The sequence below is a fragment of the Lytechinus variegatus genome, chromosome 5 (assembly GCF_018143015.1).
Source record: "Lytechinus variegatus isolate NC3 chromosome 5, Lvar_3.0, whole genome shotgun sequence".
Taxonomy (NCBI): domain Eukaryota; kingdom Metazoa; phylum Echinodermata; class Echinoidea; order Temnopleuroida; family Toxopneustidae; genus Lytechinus; species Lytechinus variegatus.
This window is the reverse complement of record NC_054744.1, coordinates 27,382,771-27,406,448: the sequence shown is the minus strand read 5'-3', so window position 1 is coordinate 27,406,448 and position 23,678 is coordinate 27,382,771. Positions and strand designations below refer to the sequence as shown.

At 35.7% G+C, this 23,678-nt stretch overlaps 1 protein-coding gene across 1 annotated transcript; it reads left to right on the top strand.

Annotated features, from left to right (window-relative positions):
* Positions 1-19,448, top strand: LOC121415857 (snurportin-1-like). Its single transcript, XM_041609231.1, has 7 exons — positions 1-344; positions 4,331-4,508; positions 6,053-6,157; positions 7,048-7,144; positions 12,652-12,827; positions 13,753-13,833; positions 15,332-19,448. The coding sequence occupies exons 1-7, from the start codon at positions 163-165 to the stop codon at positions 15,605-15,607; spliced, it is 1,095 nt and encodes a 364-aa protein (XP_041465165.1). The 5' UTR covers positions 1-162; the 3' UTR covers positions 15,608-19,448.
* The last annotated feature ends 4,230 nt before the right edge of the window (positions 19,449-23,678 follow it).

Below are 23,678 nucleotides of genomic sequence, written 5' to 3'. Positions count from 1 at the left end.
ATAAATAATAACCACGAGCGATTCTTCACGCTGCACCAGACTAAAAAAAAAGATTTGTTTTACCACTTACATCTTCTTTCTTCGTATTTATAATTTTCCCCTTTTCTTTTAAACTGATATTTTTGTGTGAATCCTGTCTTTGATATCACCTTCATCGGCAATATGTCGACTGAACCAAATTTAAAGTTGGACGATCTTGCAGCAGCATTTTCTGGGACGGTCGGAGTCTCTTTCTCCGCGGAAAGTTCGGCGACGGTGCATCCCAGGATGTGTATGTTCAAGACGCGGGAGAGTAAGCAAAGTCAGTGGGAGAGACGGAAAGAGAAACTGCGGCTTCAGAGAGAGTATGCACTATTTGTTTCTTATCCTGAACTATTATCCTCTCTTTTCATTTGTGTCTATGCATGTGTGACTTAAGTTAGACAGCTGTCTGTGTTCTGTTTCGAGGAGTTAAAAGTAACATTTTTATTTATTTTTTTTTACGTTACTACTGTACATAATTTTAGACGTATGACACTGACAGTCACAGACGGCTCGCGACCGTGCACCTAGCCTGGAGGCGTCTGGGGAGTAAAAATCATCTACTTTACGTAGGCTTACTCCCCTAACGCCTGGCTCGGCTATATATGCCTGGCTGTAGAGGCCAGGATTACCCTAGTCTTGAGGACGCAATGATGATGATTTTTTTAGATATGTCATACATTTCTTCATCATTGACGTCTTGACACTCTCTCCATAGTGTCTTCAGCGAAGGACCAAAACAAAGATGGATTCCCCCCAAAAATCCATCTTTTTAAACCGAAGTCAATGGATTTCATTTAATTTTATTAATTCTTACACCTTCCTACGCCTAATGCGTAGGAAGGTTTTAAATATTACTATTTAAAAATGTAAAAAAATGAAGATTTCTTACCTAACTGATGCCGCGTAGACCCCTCGTTCCACATGTAAACAACGGAAATACAATAGCGTCGACCCTTGAACCGCTTATGTATGACGTACTTCCGGAAAGCAATGCCGCCTTAACGAACAATTTAGAGATAAAAAATCTATTTAACAAATATTAAAATTTATTTTGTGATCATAAATAATTCATATTAATATATATAAATTATTTATGATCACAAAATAAATTTTAATGTTTGTTAAATAGATTTTTTATCTCTAAATTGTTCGTTAAGGCGGCATTGCTTTCCGGAAGTACGTCATACATAAGCGGTTCAAGGGTCGACGCTATTGTATTTCCGTTGTTTACATGTGGAACGAGGGGTCTACGCGGCATCAGTTAGGTAAGAAATCTTCATTTTTTTACATTTTTAAATAGTAATATTTAAATCCTTCCTACGCATTAGGCGTAGGAAGGTGTAAGAATTAATAAAATTAAATGAAATCCATTGACTTCGGTTTAAAAAGATGGATTTTTGGGGGGAATCCATCTTTGTTTTGGTCCTTCGCTGAAGACACTATGGAGAGAGTGTCAAGACGTCAATGATGAAGAAATGTATGACATATCTAAAAAAATCATCATCATTGCGTCCTCAAGACTAGGATTACCCATGGTGAACCTAGACCTAAATCACCAATTTTACTAAAATTTTTAGTTTTAGTTTTTCGCCTAAAGCTTTTATGTACATGGGCAAGTTTTATGTTTACTCCCATTTAAAGCATTTATCAATACTTTTCATTTGCTAATAATGCTAAAAATTTAAAGAAGTTAAGAGCAAGAGCGTTCACTAACCCCGTCTGTTTACTCCTCCATTTTGATTTCTTTTGTTATCAGTAGAGGCGCTGGTCCAAAAATTGGGATTGTCCCAGAAAACAAGGATATCCTCATAAACCAAGACAAATCATGTCTTGATAAATTGAGACTGTCCTTGTTTATGGGGACGTTTTTTTTCACTTCCCCCTACGGGACAAAGACAGCAATTACGGAAATTGAGAGTGCTAAAAATAGATTCAGTGACCTCAATTCCCCCCAGTTCACCGTCTATTTTTCATGACTTACCGTCTTCCAATAATCTTGTTATGAAACGTGATATGTTTACATTGACTAGCACACTTGATTGGTGTCGGCACTTGACAGGTGAATGAACTTTCCTAGATTTCTTGTGTGAAGAAATCCTTATAAACTGAGACAGTCCCTGTAAACTGGGACGATCCCAATTTTCTGACCAGCGCCTCTACTGGTTATTGATACCTAGATACACACGCGGTATAAAAAAAAAACACGCGTGCAGAGCTGCAACTTAGATTTTATAAATATTTGCATTTGTCAATAAAAATCACGATCCGTAAAATATTTGTTTCGGTTGATAAATATAAAGTTATTTATATGATATTTATCGATTAAAACAAATATTTTGCGATTCCTAATATCTATCGGCAGATGCAAGTATTTTTTTTAAATCCTGATTGGCAGTAAAGTAGATGATTTTTACTCCCCAGACGCCTCCAGGCTACGTGCACCCGCCATTATTTAGGGGGTTAACAATTCAAAATCCCCCTGACGGTGCTCATCGATTTCTATCTTTAATTCATAAAAGTATATAAAAAGAGCTACCAAAATGCAGATTTATATTCCGTTGTGTGAAATGCACCAAAACGGGAAAAATTAAACTTAATTTAGATCTATAGAAAAATAAACGGTGAGTTACTGTCGCGCAACTCCAAGTTCCCTGGTTTATCCTCGGGCGATGGTTCTTGTAGGCTCCACTGCACTTCTTCCCTAGAACTTACTGCTACCTTCCGCTACACCTAGTGACCAACCTGAACCATCTGGGAACAAAAAAAATTATGTCTCAAAAACCAGTGACAAACTATCACTTTATGGTAAAAAAGGCAGCACATCATGTAAAAACAGGACATGTACATTATGCATTATGCTGTACTCTACAGTGACTAAACTAGCATCGGACACAGACTCGCTCCTTGCCCTTTCTTGATGTAAACATCTCCAAATCAGTGATTTGAGGCTGGTTCCCAGTTCCCCACTATTAATTTACTGCAGAATCCAAAATGGTGAATGTGAATTGCGCGCGGGTCGTGTGCAATTTGCATTCACCATTTTTGATTCAGCAGTGAATTATTAATACATGTAGGGAACTTGATTCAAATCACCAATTTTGAGACGTTTACAGCTACAAGAAAGGGCATGGAGTGAGTCTGTGTCCGATAGAAAGTTAAGTTACTGTAGAGTATGCTTAATGTCTTTTTTACATGTGTTGCCTTCCTGACCAAAAAGTGACACAGTTTGTCACTGGTGTTTGGGAGCGAGTATTTGTCCCCCGAGGGTTCGGGTAGGTGCAGCGGAGGGTAGCGGTAGTGAAGTGTAGTGGAACCTACAGGTATCATCGCCTGAGGTTCATGTAGACAGAGTAACTGTTCCAGTACCATGAGTGTGCAGATGCTTAATTTTGTTTTTTGTAAATATCTTGCATAGACCATTTTGGAAAGACTTGTGGTGGTCACAAACACAATACACTTCTGTACTAAACAAGCTACTGACAGTAGTCTTATAATTAGGGACAATTATCCTCCGCGATCGCGGAAAACGGACGGAATTCACGGAAATGGCCTTTTGAAACAGAAAATGGCATTTCAAACGGTAAATCATGGAAAACATTTTTCCCCAAAATACACAGAACAGCAACATAAATTACTCCAAAATCTCAACAAAATATGAATATTAAATGGCCACAAAACCTCACAAAACATGATCTCACTTCACCACAATCACAACAAAATCAACACATCGTGACTGCTCTTCACTCCTTCACACCCGATCGTACCCCTCGCCCCGGTCCTTCCCGGCCGCTCTGGCAGGGTACGGTCGATCGGCCGTATCGGAATCATTCACATGCAGGTCGTGTTTTGCTGCCCTATACATTTGAAAATGTACAGCACGATCTTGAAATACAAAATGGCGGATAGAATGAAATCGTTGACTACTCGAAACGATGTCCAAAACCCCCCAAAATTATCTGTGAAAGTTCATTCAACAGTGAAATAATGCTAGAAATGTGAAAGGTGAGGATGTATTCACATTAGATATATGTGTCAAAATATTTTTTGTGCCCGCATAGAACCGATTAGAGCGGATTCTACTGCGTTGTTGGTACAGTGGAAAATCACTGTCCCTATATAATTTGAGAACTTGCTTGTTTAGTACAGAAATGTATTATCCTTCTAAGGCCCATACTGTAGTGTATGGTTTATTTATTATTTCTCATAGTCGTACTACTCATACTTGGCCTACGTTAAATTTCATAGAGAGTGGTGCCAAATTTGCTTAGCACCGTCAAAAAATGTCGGTTTCTTTCTTTTTTTACAGGAAACGTAGAGACTACGCTGATGTAGCCAGGAAGCTTGCTGAAGAAGATTATGCAAACATTACATTCAGTGATGACGAGGAAGAGGAAACCATGGATCACACCTCACCAACTTCGGGGAAAAATAAGAGTAACAAGGGAAAGAGAAAAGGAAAGAAGGAGCGATATTACAGCAATCAGGTACAATATTTGCATTTTGCTGTAAATTTTCTCTTTCTAATATTATGCAATTTTAATTTATTATTAAAGAACCAGACAAGACTAAAAGTGAAATTGAGAAATCATATCAAAATCTAAAGCTTATGACTTTGTAAACACAAAATTGCAAGCTTTCTGTACTTTAAGTGCTACCAGCTAAGGATTTTGATTAAGAATAGCTCCCATTATGGGGCTTGGAAAAAAGGCTTTCCTGTACTTCTCACCAGGCTTGAGACTGTGACTTTCTGTTGACTTGGAAGCGTTGTGATGACATAGGTTTGTACACAGAAAAACTGGGTAAGTTTTCTTCTTTTCAAATTATGCATTTTATTTTCTTCATTTCTATCACATAGTGATATCACGGAATAATTTTCCTGGTATCGTATTGCAACTTGCTCCACAGACTGCTATGTATAAAGTCTTTTGTATAGCAAATTTTCACATAGGACTACTTTGAGAATTCTTATGACCAAAAATGCTATTCAAATTTATATCAAATCAAAATTATTCCCTGTATCATGTACATATAATTTCCTACAAGCTTGAATTTAAACAATCTACAGCTTTGGACTCGTTTGCCATATAATTTCACCCTTATTTGGTGCAGCTTTCCAATTATATCTGCATTCAGATTATGTGTAACAACCTTTCCTGACAGCAATTTACATGTAGGCCTAATAAGAGCCAAGGAAATAAATTTTCAAAAAATCCTACTGAAGGGTTGTGGATTTCCTTCCATTTGAGCACTGAATATTGTAATAATCACTTTCCCATACAAAATGGGGAAAAATCTAATTGATAATCTGGAAATCCTTCTTTTCTACATACAAACCTATGGAATCACAACCTTCATGACACAATGTGATTACACCTATTCAGACCATTGAGAAGCTTGATAAAGCCTATTGTTTAAACCCATTAATTTTAGTTGTTTTTTAAGCAAACTACTCAGCTTTGGTTAATATGCATAAAACTTACATTTTTTTGTATTATGTAGCTTTTTCCCTTATCAATGTAATTTTTAGCTCTGATCTGGGTCTTTAACAGCTCATCTGATCAATTTCCATACAGTTGATGTCATCTGAATGATTTGGTGGCATACATTGTAGCAGTTGATGTCATCTGAATGATTTGGTGGCAAAGCAGTTGATGTTATCTGAATGGATTGTTGCCGTTCCATATCTGATCTATTTTCTTACAGTTGATTTTATATATGAATAGTGTGATGACATTCCATATCTGAACTATTTTCATACAGTTGTTATCTGAATAGTTTGATGACATTCTATTTCTAATCTATTTCCATACAGTTGATGTTATCTAAATAGTGTGATGATATTCCATATCTGAACTATTTCCATACAGATGATGTTATCTGAATAGTGTGATATTCAATTTCCAATCTATTTTCTTTCAGTTGATTTTATATCTGAATAGTGTGATGATATTCCATATCTGAACTATTTCCATACAGTTGTTATCTGAATAGTTTGATGACATTCTATTTCTAATCTATTTCCATACAGTTGATGTTATCTGAATGGTTAGATGATGTTCCATCAGACTTGGCAGAGAATTGGTTGATGGTTCCATGTCCTAAGGGAAGAAGAACATTCATCATAACAAGCAAGGTCAGTCCAAAATCCAAATCAATTTAAATCATTATTTTCACTATAAAAGATTGCATCTTACTGCATTTTTCAATTTGTATGGCTATATCCACCCCTAAAGCAAGTTGATTTGAATGATCACAGACAAATTAATTGAGCATGTACTTATTGTCATCAAAATCAGGCTAAGATTGAAATTTATCGCCTTCTTTTTTTTCAAATTCTGGAAAATATATTTTCCACAATTAGATCATCGCAGCTTCCCAATGTCAGCCATTGTTATACTGACTTTAGGCTCAAACATGATAGATGGCGCCATCTGTACTGAGGCCTAGCATTAGCTACGGTTAGCTAGCGAGACATGCATTGTTTTTCCCAGGAAACAAAAAGAGAACGTGGAGAAATATTTGCGCTGCGCACTGATTTACTCGAAAATTATCTTGCCTATGTTCTTTCAGTGATTTGGGTGAAAAATTTTCATGAAAAATGTTGTTGTAGGTACATGCAGATTATATTAGAAGATATATGTAATCAAAGAGAGTTTGCAAATAGGATTGATTTTAGATTGAAATCTCATTTTCTCATGTGATAGATTGAATCGAAAAAATAAATAAAAATTTTGGCAAGTGTGCGTCCGGATAATAGAGAGATCCGGATAAGGGGAGGCCGGATAAAAGAGGTTGGACTGTATAACTGTGTGATTGAGTTTTTTTTTTGTAGGAACAGAACCATAACCTTTTTAAAAAGAGGTGACCAAGACTCAAACCTCTGCATCAATTCATAACTCACTGTGTAGCTTGGATGACTGTTGCACACCGCAATTACCAAGATGTCAGTATAGCAGGTACATTTGTAGGGTAATGTAACTCTGGTATTTAACAGTGCTTTGTCCAAATCAATTTGTATTCTAGGGCAGGACCTGCCACTACACAAAGAGTGGTCATTGTATGAACATGTTCCAGAGTTCTCTACCAGGTGGATCAAGTGGACAGAGTAAGAGTAGATCAAGTAAGTAGAACTCTGCTTCACGCTGCATATGAAAAATTGTTTTCATGGCATTTGCTACGGCGACAATTAGCCAGTTCGTAGTTCTGTTTTGCGCATGATCAAAAGATTCTATGCATGATCAGAGGAAGGTCATTTGTACTAAAGTGACATGGTGGTTTAAAATCTAATGAGATAAGCACCAACTTTATGTACTTATTCATATATTCTTTTGAATTGTGGTTTTCATTTACATCCACAAAACGGTCCACGAACAACTGGTATTTCACAGTTTGCCAAGTACATTGTGCAACATGCTATGATATGCATTCAAAGTAGCAACAAATACCTTGATAAAGTGTTCATTGGTGTGCTATTCTAGTCACCTGGTCTATTAAATTTTTTCATCATGCTATGTAAGGCAAGCTTGCGTGATATCTTGCTTTGAAATCTGCCTATCTCAATCAAAGAAATGAAAGGTCATTTGACCAAAAATTGTCCATGAGTTCTATGAACTGGTCTATTGCTCTGCTGTAAAATCCATGCACTAATGGAAAATTACCAACTTTAACCCTTGCTTGAACACTATAACCCTATCCTTAACCTAACCTTGAAATAAAACCCTATTGCATCCCTAACCCTACATTTTAGATGAAATAAAGCCTGGAGCAGTTGTCACTTGAGCAAATGTCACGTCATGCTACATGTAAATGTAGGTACATGTAATGCGCTAAAAAATATGTTTTTCTGTACATGTGTGTATGGTATACCTCAATCCCAATGCCGTGCGATCTGTTACAATTTGCCTTTAGTTCCTGATCGCGAAAAAACTTTTGTGCCATCCAAATGTTCTACTACTCAAGATCTGATAAGATTTCATGTAATAACGTAAGAAAAAGGAAAGTGGGGATGTGACATCATCAGCCACCTAATGAATATTCATGATGATGTGCATGTACCTATTTTCACAAAATAATGCTAAACTTTAAAATTCATTAACTTCACTATTATCAGATTTTGATGAAATTTTCAGCATTTTGCTCTGTGAATTTTATTCCATTTATTCAGATATAAATATTTTCAGCCAGGAGTGCCCCTTTCACATCCCAAAATGTCAGTTGGATCCTAAAACTGCTAAAAATTTACATTATGATGATATAGGAATTCCTTACTGTATTGTTCTAAATCTTGGTGCAAATTTTATAGTTTATGGTTATCTACATGTAGTTTATAGTCAAAATGTTTTTGTGTCTGTTTTTTTTTTATTACAGAGATCAAATTTTACATGTAGAACTATGTTGATCATAATCAGACACATTTTGTAGAACTATAAAATGTAATTTGTTATATATCAATATATTTATGCTACTACTTTAAAAGTAACTGAATTGAATTTAATGTTAAATTAACTGAATCAAATTGAATGTGCTTGCTTGATTGGTCAGAACTTTGGTACTCAACGTTGAGTATCAAAGTTCTGACCAATCAAGCACATTCAATTCAATTCAGTTAATTTTTAGGGCAATTCCATGGTAACAGAATTACAAATCAGAGAAATTTGGCCGTTATTTTTGCTCACAGCATCCAAATATCTCAATATTTTCCAATTTTCTGAACCTAATACTATGCATGGCCACTAGTGCTATATACTGAACCAAGATTTTTAGAAAACCCCTCACACGTTCAGATGTGAATGATGGATATGTGCTATGGTAACGGAATTACCAGAGAAATGAGTCATTTTGCAAACCAAAGTTTAGGAAAAGTTTCTCTGAAATCTACAACACACCAGCTCTAAGTTAATGTCTGATTTAATTCATGATAATGTCAACTTTAATTTGAAAGTAATTTATTCACAAATATCATCAACAAAGTTTCATGATTGGTCTTTCTTTAGGGGAAGTACATGGTAACGGAATTACACATAATGGTAACGAAATTACGCCTCTGGCATTTGGGAAGGAAAATGATATTTTTAGGCATTTAGGACTGGTGAAATGCCTCAATAAAGCTTGTTTATATATTCTTCTCTAATATTTAACACAAACTAAGTACTTTACATCTCTAATATTATATAAAATATAAGTATATAGTATGTAATAGGTGTCTCTACCATGAATAAACATAATTTTACAAAATATTAGGGATCAGTGGTAATTAAATTTTAGTTCATTTTAAATTTTAGGGGTATTAGGACTTACTAGCCACTTTTTGCCTCCTGTACTGATGGAAAGAATTATGTAAAGGCCAAAAATCATCACTAATACTCATGGTAACGGAATTACATGGACTACAGCCAATACTTATACACACCAGGAATTTTACAAAAACTGAGGATGGCATGTGATTAGATCTGCACATTTAGTCAAAAATCGGTGTAGATGATAGTTCAAGATATTCTAAAGTCTTTGAATACTAAAAAAAACATAGAGTAGCATTTTAAAACAAAAAAAACTATTTGGTTGTTCAATGAATGTTCTGAAAACAAGAAACAATGCTGAAACCTCATGAAAATAGTGTTGACATTTACATTTTGAAAGAATGTTGTGGACAACTAAGCAATAAATTGGTTCTTAATTAGTGCACCAAGTAATCTAATTCTCTTTAAATTTTCTGTCTATATGTAGCTCACTGAGGACTGCAATTATAGCAGATCTGAGTATAAAGTCAATATCGGACATCTTCCTGACAGATGTACATGTATTTCCCAAATGTGACCCTAAGAAACTGCAGTGATTTGATGATCATATGTCATATTCATGAAATTAGTTGGTTTTCTTGGGCCATGATTTTTTTATTTTATTTCTTTAAAAAATCTTTATCTTTCATATAAAATATGAAAATTTATCCAAGATGAATTTTTAACTTCTGTATCTAAAGATATGTGACAAAGCAGTGCCTAGGATATTGACAAGTTTATCGCGTATCTAACCATTGCATCACAGATGATGTGCCTGCACCAATATTCCTTTGAAGGAAAAAAATGAACTTCAAATTAGGTGGGGGCTATTTTCTATACATTTTCAATTTCAGCAATATTTCTAGGTCAATTCACTCAAGACTTTTAAATAAGAATAAAGGAAAAATGATAAATCATTTAATCATTAGAGTACTACTCTTACATTATTCTTGTAGATTAAAGAAATATTTCAAATAATTTTATTGACTAATGTTGGTTATGAAATAAAATGAGGTAGGAAGTGATTTGATATTGACTTTATATTTTTGTTCATTTTTCTTTCAATTAAATCCCTTTAGGCACATAATTTGATTTGATGCAATCTCACTCATTTGCCAAAACTCATGGCAGAAAGGCTTTTAATTGGTTAAATGAGATGAGTGCTATAAAAAACAGCCTTTCTCATTGCAAATTGCTTCAAAAATAGGTTCGTGTCACAGAGATAAAACAGACAAAATGGTTATTGGAATACCATTTCGGAACGAATTTTAGGTGATTTTATATCACTTATTTTAATAGAGATAAAATATTTTATTTTATATCAGAATGTATCTCAGAATACGACATGTACCACTGTCTCTTTGTATTTCTCTCACAGCAGAATGCTGTATATTTCTATCCATTTCCAACTGAGTTATATGGCTGTTTGCAGATGTTTGGTTATTGATGACTTTGTCGGTCTCAATATTATCACCATCCTCTCCTTAGAGAAGTGTTCATTCTGTGTATCATCCTTACTGGAAGGGTCATCGTTGTTACTCACTTTATCCATGAAGTAGTGATTATTGGATGATGCTGACTTTGCATGTATTGAGCATCCGTTGCATACATGTAGGGGTGTTGAACATTATTGGTTTGGTGCTAATTAAGACATCGTGAATATCTTTGTCAAATTCACCATACTTTTGGAAATGTCAATTGTCATTTGTAAAAGACTTATGATTTTTTGGCGTGTGATTCTTGTAACATCTGTAAATTTTGGATCTTACTTCAATCTTTTCCACTCATTACTTTTTACTGCTCGCTACAATGTTCGCAAATCAATGCTAGAGTCTGGTCCCTCACCATGGCTTATTGCAAAGAATATACAATCTTCCGTTGCAAGGGGAGTTACACAAAAGATATCGCTTAAATTATTAGGCAGTACCTTCTGAAAAATATAACCACTTCTTTGAAGCATAGAACTACTCCTAGCCATCCCAGAATTTCTTTTACTGAAAAGTTCACTGCAGTCTGTTGAGGGTAAGTTGATCAGAGGCAATTACAAAAAAAGGAATGCCATTCTTTTCCAAGGCACACACAGTGAACATGGTCACTTCGTGATTGTGTGTCTAGTATTTTGTATCTCATTAGAATTGGTACTTGGCAATGACATTTTTCGCAAAATCAATCTGAATGAAAATTTTGTTAAGATCATCCATTCATCCTGCATACTCATTTTTTTACTCCTCCTCCTCAAGAATTGATTGCCCATTAATCTTTTGTAAGGCATTCGCCTACATTGTATGCTCCATCAATATACTTTAATAATGCTACATACATAATGTACATTATCTTGCCCTTTTTCTGAATGTTATACTCAAGCCATATTGAATGGGAGTTGCTGTCAAGTAATTGTATAATTTCATCCTGATTTAGAGTAATTACTAATCAGAAGGCTTTTAATGTTTATAACTGTCATCTACAGCTAAGATATCAACATGCCAATGGAACAAAATGGGCTAACGCACACCCCTTTAAGGATATGATAATGGTAATTCCGTTACCATGTAATTCCGTTACCACAGTTACAGCAGAATTAGAAATGATATTTCAAAAAAAATTTAAGCAAGTATTTAGTTCATAGGAAAAAAATTTCAGTTTCATGGTTACAGAATTACATCCGTTTTTGTAGTAGATTGCAAAATTTTCTCGAAGAAATTTGAAAATACCCATGATAAAGACATTTGCTACTGGTAATTATTACACCTTCGCACACAACATTAGATGATTTTGAACCAAAATTGTAAAATATTTTTTTAGTTATCAAATTTATCCAAAATAATGTAAAATACATGTTCTCTAATTGAAAATGGTCATCAAATTCAAAAGATTGCTCAGCAAAAAACCGCAACAGATATTTGAAAAAGGTTTTCAGTTCCTTAAAATATAAGGTTTTGTGTAAAAAGGACATTCACATTCAGATGCATATCATTAATTTTGAATTTTACTGTTTTTACCCTCTCCCATGTGGAATTGCCCTGTAGCATAAATATATTGTATTTTTGATAAATTGCCTACAATATAAATACATAAATGTGTACAGAACATTCAGAATTGATAAAAAAATGTGTATATGAAAAGTATATAAAAAAGAATGCAAATACAACCAACAATTGTAGGAGTACTGAAGTAGTAAAAATAATAATTTATCAAGAAACTACACAAACATGTATTCACAATTGAATTCAATAATTTAGCTAACCATTGTTAATCCGCAGATTGAGGAAATAGATTATTTTAAACCAGATTTTAGAATATGTGCTCATGTGCTGAAATTTTCAATTTCATTCATATTTTTTAATGATTTCAGATTACACTATCCTTGACTGTATCTACAGTGAGATCCACAGAACCTATTGGGTGTTAGATTGTATGTGCTGGCATGGCCATCCTGTGTACGACAGTGAGACTGAGTTCAGGTTCTACTGGCTTCATTCTAAGCTAGCAGAGGAACCACATCTGGCTACCGGATTCAAGAAACATCCCGTAAGCTATTGATCTTGTGGTTGTTTTAAATCTTTGAATTTTTTTCATTTGACTTTATATCCTTTTACCAAAGAGAGTTTGAAGCTAATACGCACATTCTGAAATACCACGTTTTAATAGATTGCCAAATGTAGCATATCATGTAAATTCTATACCCCCCCCCCTACCTTCTATTATGACAGAAGGTAGGGGGCCACATCTAAACTTTACATTTTCATCATTTCAGATTGTGATGTTTTACTAAGCATGTTTTATGCATTGATATATATATATATATATAATTTACCAGTTTGTAAGATGGAAATGGGCACATCTACACTTGCACTGTGAAAAGGGTTATACGAACTTAAATAACTTCTGGGTTCATGTGTTGAATAGGCATGCCCATTAAATGCATTGTAAAAACTGCTTTTATGAATAAGAATAATAATAATTGGCATTTATATAGCACTTTATAAATCTACAACTGTTCAAAGCACTTCACAATTATTATTACTCAGTCACTGGATTTATAGCATTCCAAGCAGCCTGTTAGGCGCAAACTTGCTAAACCAACCACAATGACGGTTTTTTCCTACGGGTACCCACTTAGCACCTGGGTGAGAGTGTCAAAGTGTGGATTGACGCCTTGCCAAGGGCACTGTAGGCTATGGTAGGATTCGAACACACGACCCTCTGATTACAAGGCGAGAGTCAGAATGCGCTACACCACGGCGCTTCCAAACATTTTTATATTAAAGACAACAGTTAATGGAAAAACAGAATCGTAAGTGATCATTAATTGATCACAATTTCTTTCTAATCAACGATAACCTAGAATTTTTAATTATGATAAAACTGTTCCCCTTTGTTTTAATCATTCTTTTCATAAGTTTAATTTTTGTGTTGTTTTTTCATTCTATGTTCTCATATTTTAATATTTCAGATGAAATTTTTTGGCCTTCCCTCCTTCAAGTGTGATAGACAGACATTACAAGATGCTATGGCCCAGCCTATGCCATTCAAGGTAGGGGTTTTGGGTCATGTTTGAATGAGGAGGGGTGGCAAATGGTCTTAGAATCTGCTTAATCTGATGGTTGTAAGAAATATCATAGACATGAATTGAGAAACTTGTGGAATGATCAACAACCGCTGTGCTTTGCATCTTTATATACAGTTTATTTCATGAACATACTATTTCCTGATTTTACGGCAAGTTCAATAAAGAAATTCACCAGAATTTGCCTTTGATATTTTATTGCATTTTGGACTTATACATGTATGTATATAGCAATTGGAAAATTTTGCAGTTGTGGAGATTATAATGTCACAAAAAACACAAATGTGTAAATATTGTTGTTGTCCAATTTTTTAGAGGAAAAGAATATAAAGTTTTGTTGAGATCAAAGTTGCTTGAATGTCCCCTTTGATAGCAATTTTGTTCCGTCTTTCATTCTGCTTATGTGTAAATTTATTTGTTGTTAAAGAGATGCGATTGGGATGCCAATGTCTTTACTTAAAAAGACATTGTAGGATTTTGAATTTTAGCAAGCATGTGTCCTAATTTTGGATTTTAGAAATTTCTATCATAATGCAGGATATTCAGGAATGCTCCTTTTCCATATTGTTTTACTGATTTGTCCATGTTTTTAATGTTTAGGTTCAGGGTATCGTTATATGAATGGACATATCAGATATATTGGGTGATTTCAAATAAGGTGTTCGACACCAGCCACAACACCGTACTTGAAATCAGGCTGGTGTTGGGATTGACCTCTGAAAATATGACGTATTTCCTGCAGTTTGTGTTAAAGGATGGTGTTGAATGTCATCTGCTGAACCCAGCACTGAGGCTGGTGTTGACGATCTACGTGCCATTTCCCCATTCTCCAACGCCCAGGGATTGGGAAAATCATGATTACAAGTTCTGTGTTGGTGATGGTTTTGATGAAGTGTAGCTCACGGACAGGCAGCAAACGTGATGAAGCATCCCCGTAAAATTATCTATTACAGCTAAGATGAGCGCAAATGACTAAGAGTTTTATACATTTTAATGAAAAATGATATTCACGCTTTTTTATTCTTGTAGTGATTTTAATCGTTGCATTCAGTACAATAAGGTTTTATTGCAATTTATCCCCGATTTCACTTTCGTCAAGAATTTCTCGCATAAAGTTGAGATGATCAGCAGCGCAGCGCAGAGGTGTGACGTCATAGGCTATCAATAACACGACCGGTATCGTTCCTCTAGACCCAGCTCGGTGTTGGAGCTTGGTTCAGATGCCTTCTCACGCTCTCAACACCAACAACGAACACCATACTTGAAATCACCCAGTGTGTTATATCTAACAGTAAGTAACAGTCAGACACTTGTGCTTCTCAGCCAATCAAAGAAACTTGCCCTATCTGGCAACTTGTCCGATGACAAGAGTTAATGAGATGCTCTCATGGAACCACAAAATCTGTTTCATATCACAATTCATCTAACCCAAAGCCCCATCTGAATTCATTATCATCTTGCTTAGGATGAGTTGGATGGGCTACTCTTCTACCACAAGGCGCTTCACTACACCCCTGGTGTTACCCCACTGGTCGGTTGGCTAAAACCCTGGATGCTACCGGAGATCCTGGGCGTGCCCATACCAGACGCCCTGATGGCTAAGAGACCGCCTGGGGCGCAACTGAGACCCCCTTCAACCACCCCTTCGCCTGCTAAACCTGAACAGATGGTGCAGAGTCCAAAGGATGGGAAAGGAGATGCAAAGATAGAGGCAATGGATGAGTCTCCAGCAAAGAGCTGAGGTATGCGAGATGTTGTTCCTCGATGCCAGAGAAGTAGCAGGATACTCTCTGGACATTAATTTGCCATGTTGATGGCTGTCGTTAAAGAAGACCCTGTCTTTTATTTTCTGATTCACTTGTATCCAGGTAGACATCAAGGGTGACATTGAGGCACCCTCTTTCAGGCCATTCTGCAATATTTAGTGGTGCCAACTATTGTGATATTTGCCAAGAATGATACAGGTGTCGGATATAAGAAACACTCCCCCTCCCCCCCCCTATCATATTTCAACACATCTACTGCTGGAAAGGGAAAATGACTGATTCCCTTCCAACATTATTTTTGCCACCAGGGAAATAGTTTCTGTAAGGAGCTGTTTTCCTGCTTCTGTTTTTTTCTGAATATCCCTTTTTTATTGAATGCAATGGTAGTTTGCACTGAAATTTTTTTTTTTAAACATTTTTAGGGCTAAATTAAACCCTCACAATATTGAAATAGTACATACAAGTTTGGCATCCCTGAAAATTGGATGAAATAGGCAAGATGTAGGAAGATTAGAAATAAGGTATTGGAGACAGGGCCCGTTTCCATAAAACTTTGTTCTGATTGGCTGATAGTACATTAGTTATAACAAGTCTTTGATGAAACAGGACCTGGGACTTGAATTCAGTTCATGAAGCACAGAATACACAGTGCCAAAAGGAAACCTTCTTGGTGATAGGTGACGTGTTTTGTTTTTATTTTTTAATGGCATTTTGTCTCTTAATCGATATTATTATACTGCCGAGAGAACAAGCATTCTTCGGGGATATTTTTAGTATTTCTGCAGCTGAAGATTTGAAATAGTTCCCCTTCAGTTGCTTTTGCAAAATCCAAGATAGTTCTTGTGACAGATTAGAAGTGCTTTGTGATTTTTCAAGATTATCATTTAAAGACTATTTACACCCCCTCCCCTTATTTTTGTCACTCTTTCATCTGAAACGTCTGTTGATTCGGAGGAAAGATCGATGCAAGAAAATCAAAATTACTTTACATGTGCAACTATTTTTGCCTCATGTGAATCATAATTCATTTGCCATGCTGAAAATCGTTAAAGCTGCATACAATATGTGTTTTCAAAATTTTAGTCTTTACAGAGACGACTCAAATAAAAAAAATCCATCCAGAATTAACCTTATTTCAAAACTCACAGGTGCAATAAGCCTGTTCACGGTTGCAAACTGCACATGAGCAGTAATAGGTTGGGATAAACCAGAAAGGTGGTTTTCAAATTCACTGACCTAGGCATTTGTGTTGTGATGGTTATTCATGTATTCCTTTTAAAATATTATTTTCATCACATCAAAACTGAAGATTAACAAAGTCTCCATAATCCCTCATTTGACACTAGCCCAAACAATATAGTCAAATATGCCTAAAGCAGACAATGAAACAAACAGATTTCCAAGCTTTTCTCCTGATGTATTATTCTAGTCACCTGGGATGGTATTGTGGAACACTGACATAAATTTTGTCATTTCTCTCAGAGATGTGACACCGCTATGATTGTCACAAATCCGTATTCTGAACATTATCTTTTAGCCTGTCATATCTCTCTAAGTTCCCGCCCATCTTTTCGGGGTCAAACCTTAAAAATCACTTATAGTTCTCAGTGGGAACCATTCTAACCAATAGGAACGCCCGATGGCATGTGGGGCATATCCTCAATACAGTAGCTGGCATCGCGCAACTGTGTGTACAATGATGCGCTTAATTACAAAGAGAGACAAGGAGCTGTGAATGAGTTTTAGAAGAGAGATAGAAAAAAGGGAAAACAGAGAAAGAAGAGAGGAATTAATATGTAGGGTCTAACTAGTTGTAGCATGAAAAAATACTTTTGAAAAAAATCATGAATGAAGAGTGAAACTAGTACCACAATCTAATCTAATATCATTGTATGCTTGACATTTAGTTGGAAGGGTATTGCGATATTAGGTACTAAAAGATATGACGACATGACTGCTAGACCCTGTCCTAAGTTTTGTCATATCTTTTGCTTGTATATTGGGATTAAGTGCATTTAAAGCTGCATATTGTTGGTGCGCGCTAAAGAGGAGACAAAATTTATGACATTCAACAGAATACAGATTTTGTCATACATGTACATGTATCTCTGAAAAAAAGATAAAAAGTTTTTTTTAAAGTTGATCATGAGCTAACCGTGAACTGGCTTATCGTGAAGTCAACATAGTCTCTTGATCAGTTGCTAATTTTAAACAGGAAAGTTTATGTACTTCTTGCAGTGATTACATTCTTGGAAATATCTTTTGGTATATTATTGTAATAACTATATTTTCTCATATAGCATTTAATACTTACTGTATCAGAAGTCTCTAACGTGCACTACAGCTTATTTACCCTGGCTGAAGCAGAGCAGCTGGTATGCACACTGTTTCAAGGAATAAATTCCTATCAGGTACCCATTCTCCTCACTGAGGTTGAGTGCAGCACAGTGTGGGTAAGTTTCTTGCTGAAGGAAAACACACCGGTGCTAGGAATGGAACCCACGTCCCTCAGACTGAAAGACGAGAATCATAACTACTAGACCCCCCCCACAACCATTGTAACATCACTTAGGAAGAGAAATAGCTTTATAAATATGTAAAGCCATTATCAATAGTACTATTACCATCTAAAATTTGATCTGTCTTTGAATTACATACCCTGAAAGCATATAATTAAAAGGACCAATTTTATATTGTGTTTTAAACCCTAAATTAAATGGGGACAGTGATAATACATTTGATTTTCGATTGCATCTATGTAGACTATTGAAATCCCCATGAACAAATGTTAGACATGGCTTAATATTCATGTGTATTTTTTTAAAGATGAACGGCAGCTCAAAGAAATAGACCTGATGGATGTTTCATAAAGCTGTTAAAGTTTAAAGTGACTTTAAGAACAGCTGATAATCCTTTCTTGTGGTAAACGATATTAACCATTAAATGTTCATTGGCGATTATTTAGTGCGTAAGAAAGGATCACCAGTCCTTCTTAAATTCACTCTTACCTTCCGAATAGCTTTATGAAAAGGCCCCCAGAGGGCTGTTGCACATCATTTATTGAAGGTAGGGAACTATTTCATAGTGTTTTATTTGTGGGACTATTGTAGTATTTTGCCTACATTTATATAGTCTTGTAATCTTGCAACAACATGTATTGCCATTTTAACAGAAAAACAATTTCTGATGCTGGTGTAGCTCCTTGTGATTATGCTGGATGCAGTGCATCCCACAAAAAAGAAAGCAAGAACCGTCAAATGCAATAGACAAAGTGCCTACCATTGTAAAGTTTGAATCTCTTTCACCTGCTCAGAATTTATGATTCCTCATTCATGTTTCTTTAAAGTAAAGCTTCAATTCCAATAATATTTTTTTCTAATATGAAGACATTTTGCAGGCTTGCTGTTGGACTTAATACTTGACACTTTGGTGTCGAATAAACGGTTGGGAATCTGAAAACACAGAAGCTTTGGAAGTACATGAATGGTTGCAAAGAAATATATTTTTACCATTATCTTTTATTAGTGTATATATTGAACTTTTTAGACATTTTATTTTTGAAATGCAGATACTGTCAGCCAACTGACTTTCTGGTTTCCTGTTTTTAATTTTTTTTTGTTCACTCATGCATGAATGTATAATCTCTTGTGTATCAGATAAAAGAGGAGACTCTGAACTTAACGATGCCGGGTCATTTTCATTTTGTGATAAAGTTATGATAAATCATCAATAATTCTTGGTTTTTTTAATTCTGGGACAGACATACTACCATTGTTGCAACTGTTATTGAGCTTAAGAAATCAAACTAAAAACATAGCACAAAGTGATTGTTTTTCTTGTTTGTAGTTTAGTTGTGTGAAGCTGATAAAAAGGAAGAAGAGTAGAGGTTTTGATGCAGATGTTGGGTTTTGGAGAGAAAGTGGGTGATTTCAAGTACGGTATTCAGTGTTGGTGTTGAGAGCATAAAAAGACCGCTGAACCGAGCTCCCACACCGAGCTGGGTTCAGAGGAACCGATACTGATTGCGTTGTCGATAGCACATGACGTCACGCCTCTGCGCTGCGCTGCCAAATCATCTCAAATTCACGCGAGAAGTCTCGACAGCAGAAATGAAATTGGAGAGAAATGCATTAAATTCTCATCGTACAGAAGACAAATGCTTTAATTAATTCAAGAATTCGAAAGATTGAACATTATTCTTCATGAAAATATATAAAGCTCAAATGATTTTCACTAATCTTAACTGTAAAAGCTAAATTTACTGGGATGCTTCATCGTGTTTGCCACCTGTTCACGAGCTTGAGATTGCCAACACCAACACCGAACTTGAAATCATGATTTTCCCAATTCCTGGGGGTTGGTGTTGGAGAATGGGGAAATTGCACGTAGATCGTCAACACCAGCCGCAGTGCTGGGTTCAGCAGACGACATTCAACACCATCCTTCAACACGTACTGCCGGAAGTATGTCATATTTTTCGAGGTCAATCCCTACACCAGCCTGATTTCAAGTACGGTGTTGTGGCTAGTGTTAGTGTTGTCACTACACCAACAACAGATTTCAGCACCGTACTTGAAATCACTCAGTGGATCAGATAGAAATGGATAATGTGGTAAAGTTGGTATGGCCATGTGTTGAGGAGCGAAATTGATTGTGTTTTTAGAAGGGCGCTTTCGTTCCAGGTGGCTGGTCAGAGAGGAAGGGAGCTACCAAATAATACATGGAAGAAGCAAGTGGTGGAGGAGAGGAGGGTTGAGTTGAGGGAGGATGAAGCCCCGAATAAAGTAAAGTGGAGAGAGAGAGGAGGGGGTGTCTCTGTGAGTGCATGGTGAATCTGGCCATCCCCAGAGTCGGGGACTAAACCGATTTAAAACTTGGATGACAGACTGACTAGTGTTCCTATTCTTTTATGAAAATGCTTTTAACATTTGTTGCACCTATTTTGGTGTCTTGATGAGTATATCATGTTTTTTATCATATAATTGATAACCATTTGTATACAATTTTTTCTCACATGAATGATTATGTCTCACTCATATCAAATACCCGAGTCCTGTTGCTTCAGAGTTGCAGTCATAACTTTACCATACAATGGTATTCATGGTAACAATGTTCAACAACCATCTAAAATCAAGGATTCTGTGGAAGTTACCATTGAATGACGGAGTTACCAATGTAATAACTTTGATGCAACAAGGCCCTTAAATAACACTACCTTAGTGTATTAAAATGTGGAAAAGAACAGTCAGTAATAATACAGCTTTAATATACAGGGTTTTTTTCATTCCCATTTATTTTATTACTTTAATCATTCTGTGCATCATACCTATGAATGATAACAATTCTACATTCTTCATGTAACAGAAAACTGGTTCTGTTATCTAAACCATGTCATGTTTGATGTTTGCAATATATTGATATACAAAATGAAGAAAAATACCATATATTATTTCTTGCATCATCCATACACTTTCTGACTTTCATCATTATTGAACTGGGTTAAAGATTATGTCCGGACTGAACATTTTCAACCTTCACAGTATGAAGTTTAATATCACTTCTTTGGATTTTATGGCATCACAATAACTGGCCAAAGCCAGTGACTGTATTTAGCCTTTAATTATTCATACAATGCATGTAGGATCACTCAGGCTCAAAATTATACCATATAAAATAATTCTCTCTTAGTATAGTATACACCATTTGATCTGTCTATTGGCATGGAATTTAATGTCTCAGCTGGTCCTTTGTTTTTGTACTCATAAAAATGAGCTTGCCATAGCAGTAGATTTACAAGATGCCATTATTATCCCGTCACCAAGTTGATTAGGAAAAGTGATATTTTACTGAATAAGTTTCTCTCGGCCAATCAGATTCAAGGATTTCAGTAGATTATCACAGTTGTAATTAAGAGAGAATAACTGACATATTGTATTTTTTTAACTTAAAGGTATTGTTTAACTTTGTGACCAGCCGATTTAAAAAATTCTCAAACCAAGATGAAACATGTGTACAAGTGCATGTACCTGTATTAGAACTAATAAACCCTGAAAACAACCATTATTGAGAATGAAAAGCTTAAACTACAAGGCAAACCCCGATTTTGTAAATAGGCGTCTTATAGACGCCTAAATAATACACATAAGTGTATGGGATGAAATTAAGATGGTGTTTCCGGTCACTTTATATTTCAATTTTTGAAGCACTAAATAATCATTTTTGAACGCAATTTTTTCCGGGCTTCACTTTTGTAACATATCACAGACACAGGTGACAAGTGTGACCTTCTAGCTCAGATTTTTTTAAAAGTCAAACCAATGTTAACCAATCACTTTAACTCAGATCTGTATCCATCCGACACTCGATTGTGTTCGAATAACCTTAGTGACCACCAGGGCCCCATCTGACAAAGAGTCACGATTGATCCGATCAACCACAACTATGGAAAGCCAGCAACGTCATCATCTAAAACATGGTTGTTCAAAATATTTCATATATATGATGTATATTCATACGTTCATAGTTTTCTTAAAAATTTAGTGTTTCTTTCTGTTTACAATGGACATTGTGCAAATTTCCTGAGGAAAAAATTATGACGTTGATGGATTTCTATATACTTGAGGTTGACTTGATCGATCACAACTCTTTGTAAGACGGGGCCCATTTCCCTGTCTTACAAAGAGTTGCAATCGATTCTAACGGAGCAGAGAAAAAGCCTTAGTCAAAGAAATCAAAATCTTTCTGTAGAAGCGCATTTTCTTTTATGATAAACAAGAAAGGCAGGGCCCGAAAATCATTTGCAGGTCCTCGAGTGATCTCTCAGAATACACATTTTTCAGTACAAACAACACTTCCTACCTTTTATAATTTACTCCTTCATTAATGGCCATTTATGCTACCAATTTTAACGAGTAAACAGAAGGGATGCAGGGCCCTCACTGGAAATGATTTTTTTTATATGGAGTGCTGTTTGAATTTTGACAAGCAAAAAAAAGGTTTTCACTACAAAATGAACGTCATTTTACAGAAAATTGACAAGCAAAAAACAGGAGGGGGGGGCGATACAAATCGAAGGTGATGCTATTTAGCATACGTGCCATAAATTATAATCACAAATGAACAATTAATGCGAATATCATTTACCACAAGAGAGTATCACCAGTCGTTCCTGAAGTCACTCTTAACTTAGGAACAGCTTTATGAAATGGGCCCCCGGATTTCCAGGGGTGCCGTCCATGGTGAATATTACACGCAGTACCCCCACTTCCCAGGGCCATAAAGGGATACATTGATTGCTGATTGGTCAAGACCCGCTTGATTTACATTCTGTTTGGTCTTATCCCACATCATGTAATAGTATTCCATATACAACCAGGGTGTCAGTAACAACTGGGTCTTATTGTCATTTAGCCCGGCATTTAGCCCATTTACATTTTCGTCTGATTCACGGTTCGCTTTACTCATTTCAACTAATATACAGTTTTGCAAAGACCACTTGGTCTAGTTGACCTTATTTCTACTTCATCTACAATATGCTATAGATCTATAGCATAAGTAGAAATAAGGCCTGAAATAAGGTCAACTGGCCTGGGCTCCGTAACAAAAAGCTTTGCGATGAGTTGCAAATATGAAATAATCGCACTGATTGGTCCCTGGTCAGTATTTTAAACCAAATGCGTGTGTAACATTGATATTGATTGGTCAGTTCATTTAGCGATTGATTGCTAATCTTTGTGTTACGGAGCCCAGGGCATTATCCTTGATTAGAATTACGCTAAATGGACATTAGAATAGATGTTGTGTAGACCAAATGGCAATGAGGCAAATTTGATAGTAGACCAAACTGGTTTAGCCCATGTGGTATCACACTGAAAAGTAGACCAACTGCTTTCTAGACCTAAAGAATAAAAGATCATGGTTTTTGTCTAAAAATATATCACCAATCTTGATCATTCCCACAATCCTGCACTTATATCTGAGAAACACTTAAAGGTAAAGTCCACCCCCAGAAAAATATTGATTCCAATAAATAGAGAAAAATCAAAC